This window comes from Diaphorina citri, unplaced genomic scaffold (genome assembly GCF_000475195.1).
Source record: "Diaphorina citri unplaced genomic scaffold, Diaci psyllid genome assembly version 1.1 scaffold3051, whole genome shotgun sequence".
NCBI classification, from domain to species: Eukaryota; Metazoa; Arthropoda; class Insecta; order Hemiptera; family Psyllidae; genus Diaphorina; species Diaphorina citri.
The window spans coordinates 4,360-6,983 of NW_007380463.1; the positions used below are offsets into that span (position 1 = coordinate 4,360).

At 38.3% G+C, this 2,624-nt stretch overlaps 1 protein-coding gene across 1 annotated transcript in view; it reads right to left on the reverse strand.

Annotated features, from left to right (window-relative positions):
* Positions 1-649: 649 nt before the first annotated feature.
* LOC103519937 (apoptosis-inducing factor 1, mitochondrial) overlaps positions 650-2,624 on the reverse strand; it is a gene marked incomplete in the record, with an annotated part of 18,951 nt that continues 16,976 nt past the window's right edge. The window contains 3 exon segments of the mRNA XM_017448352.2: positions 650-1,358; positions 1,854-1,958; positions 2,115-2,264. Of these exon segments, the coding sequence (XP_017303841.1) occupies positions 1,287-1,358; positions 1,854-1,958; positions 2,115-2,264 (327 nt within the window).

Sequence of the window (2,624 nt, forward strand, 5' to 3'; positions counted from 1 at the left end):
TGAATACTCAGAATGTAGTGATTTAAGGAGAAAAAAAAGAAAACATTATAGATAATAGTTGTTACAATCCCACAGTTCATAAAAAACTTCAATTGTACTTATCATCAGTCACAACCGTTTTGTAAACTCTGTTATTTTTTAAATTTTCTACTTCTACCGGAGTAATTAGTAAATATTGCCTAATGTTTCAAATATTAATAAATCAAAACACAACGAGATTTAATATAAACAGTAGAAAACTGTGACTGCTAAATTTGGCGTTCCGATCCTAGTTCGGGCGCGCGAACATGCGCCATGCAAAGGTTGTCTTGAAAAAAGGTGATATTTTGAAACTAGCTGAGAGTCGCGATTTTGAAATACAAACGTAAGTCGAACAGATTACTTACAAAAATATAGTACTTTAAATAGACATGAAAAATTGTTTTCTGACATTACTTTTTCTTACAGCTACTGCAAGCGCTGCTCCAGTAAACAGGAAGCCGGACGCGCTACCGCAGATTAAAGGTAGTCTAGTACTTGCGAGAAGAATAAATAGTGAAGCACTATCATCGGCCTTCTATGTAAGCGAATAAAGATGTTTGATAGATAGAGAGAACTGTGACTGCTAAGGTCTTATCGTCCCGAAAGCGAAAAAGAAAGACAATAAAAAGCCAGCCGTTCCGAGAACGAACTTTATCTGTTTAGGATAAAATCCGCCTCAGGCGAGAATCGAACCCGCGACCTAGCAATTACAAGGCAGATGCTACCTAGGCTGGCAGAGTAATATTCAATCTCTACTTCTTAAACACTGCTAGGATTAAGGGACTGTTCAGCAACCTTGGTGACACCAGTTGTGTGCGTCCATTGGGACAAAATAATGTAATCGTGTTTTCTATACAAATGTAAGGCTAAAGATCGATCGTATAATGCAAAAATCACAATAAAAGTAAAATAACATTTTTTTTTTTAAAATAAAAAGAGATCATACATAATAAATTAAACATTTAATACCCACATTGATTAGGACATAACAAGCGTAACTAAATTAAGAAAAAAAAAATGCATTTTTGAAAATTCTGCAAAATTGGAGCACATTCCTGATGAAAAAAAGGTGTACAATCGAAAATTTTCAATTACGAACCTAAACATACCTACTCAATTTATCGATAAATATCGAAAACGAAGTAAAATGCTATCTAATCAAAATCTGGATTACAACACTATTAAAAATTCAAGTCAAATACTTCTTCCTATTGCTTTTCATTGTAGTACTTTAAAACCAGAAACAAGATCAGTGTGGCAACATCTTATTCAGCGTGAATATTGAACAACTTGGCAACTTCGTTCAGATCTTCGTACTTTCGCTCGCTTTTCAAAACCTGAAAGCAAAAGAATAAGTAACTGATGACGCAAAATCGGCCACAAATAGTGTGTGGAAAAGCTGATCGGAAATTCACAAGGGAAAGCCAGCCTGATTAGCTTGGTTGGTCGAGCGTCTGCCCTGCAAGAGTTAGGCCGCGGGTTCGATTCCCGCCCGGGGCGGATTTTACCCTAAACAGATGAGGTTCGTTCTCGGAAAGGTTGACTTTCTCCTATCCTGCTTTTCCTCTTCGATTTCGGGACGATAAGACCTTGGCAGTTACAGTTCCCTCTATCAGACTTCTTCCAAATAAAAATCATTATTTGAGGAAACACTGCATTTGCTAAAAAAATAAATAAATAAACTAAAGCCTACCATGCAGAGTAGTGCGCCAGCTTGGTAACCGCTGGATCGCGTGATTGATTCCCGCCTAGTGCTATCAGGATCCTGAACAGATAAGGTTCATTCTGGGAGCGTCTGGCTTTCTACCTTGTCCTCCTAAAGCTACACTTACCTGTCGGGCAATAGACATTCTGTTGAATACATTCCAAAGTACTATCCCCACTACAATATCGTTCCTTAGGTAGAAGATGACACCTTTGCCGTAGTCATTGCTTGGCTTGGGTTAAAAAATAAATCAACCAATAAAAATCCAGCCACCTTAGTTAGCTTGATGCGCCAGCTTTGTAATCAGTACGTATCCTAAACAGATAAGTTCCGTTCTGGGAGCGGCTGGCTTTCTATCTTGGCCTCCTAAAGCTACACTTTCTCTTACCTGTCGGGCAATAGACATTCTATTGAATACATTCCAAAGTACTATCCCCACTACAATATCGTTCCTTAGGTAGAAGATGACACCTTTGCCGTAGTCATTGCTTGGCTTGGATGAGCTAGTAACTTTGGTGACCGCTGTAGTTTTGCTTGTCTGTGAATACGAAATAAAAGAAGAAAAAAAAAGGGTAAAATACAGAAAGGACAAGATTCTAAAACTCGATTAGCCCTGTGGTAATCGTTTGCTCGTCATGCAAAAGGTTCCGGGTTCGATAAACATCATCGACGAGAAATTTGCACCCTTATTTCCGCTTCGCCCAGGCGAACTTTATCCTAAACAGGTGTGGTTCGTTCTCGGAACAGTTGGCTTTCTTCTATCCTGCCTTCCTTCTCTCTTCGATAACACCCCCACTGTTTCGGTTCCCTCAATCACGTTTTTTTTTTTTTTTTTTTTTTTTTTTTTTTTTTTAAATTAAATTAAAAAAGAAGGGGAGAGGGGGTTGTAGGGGAAGAG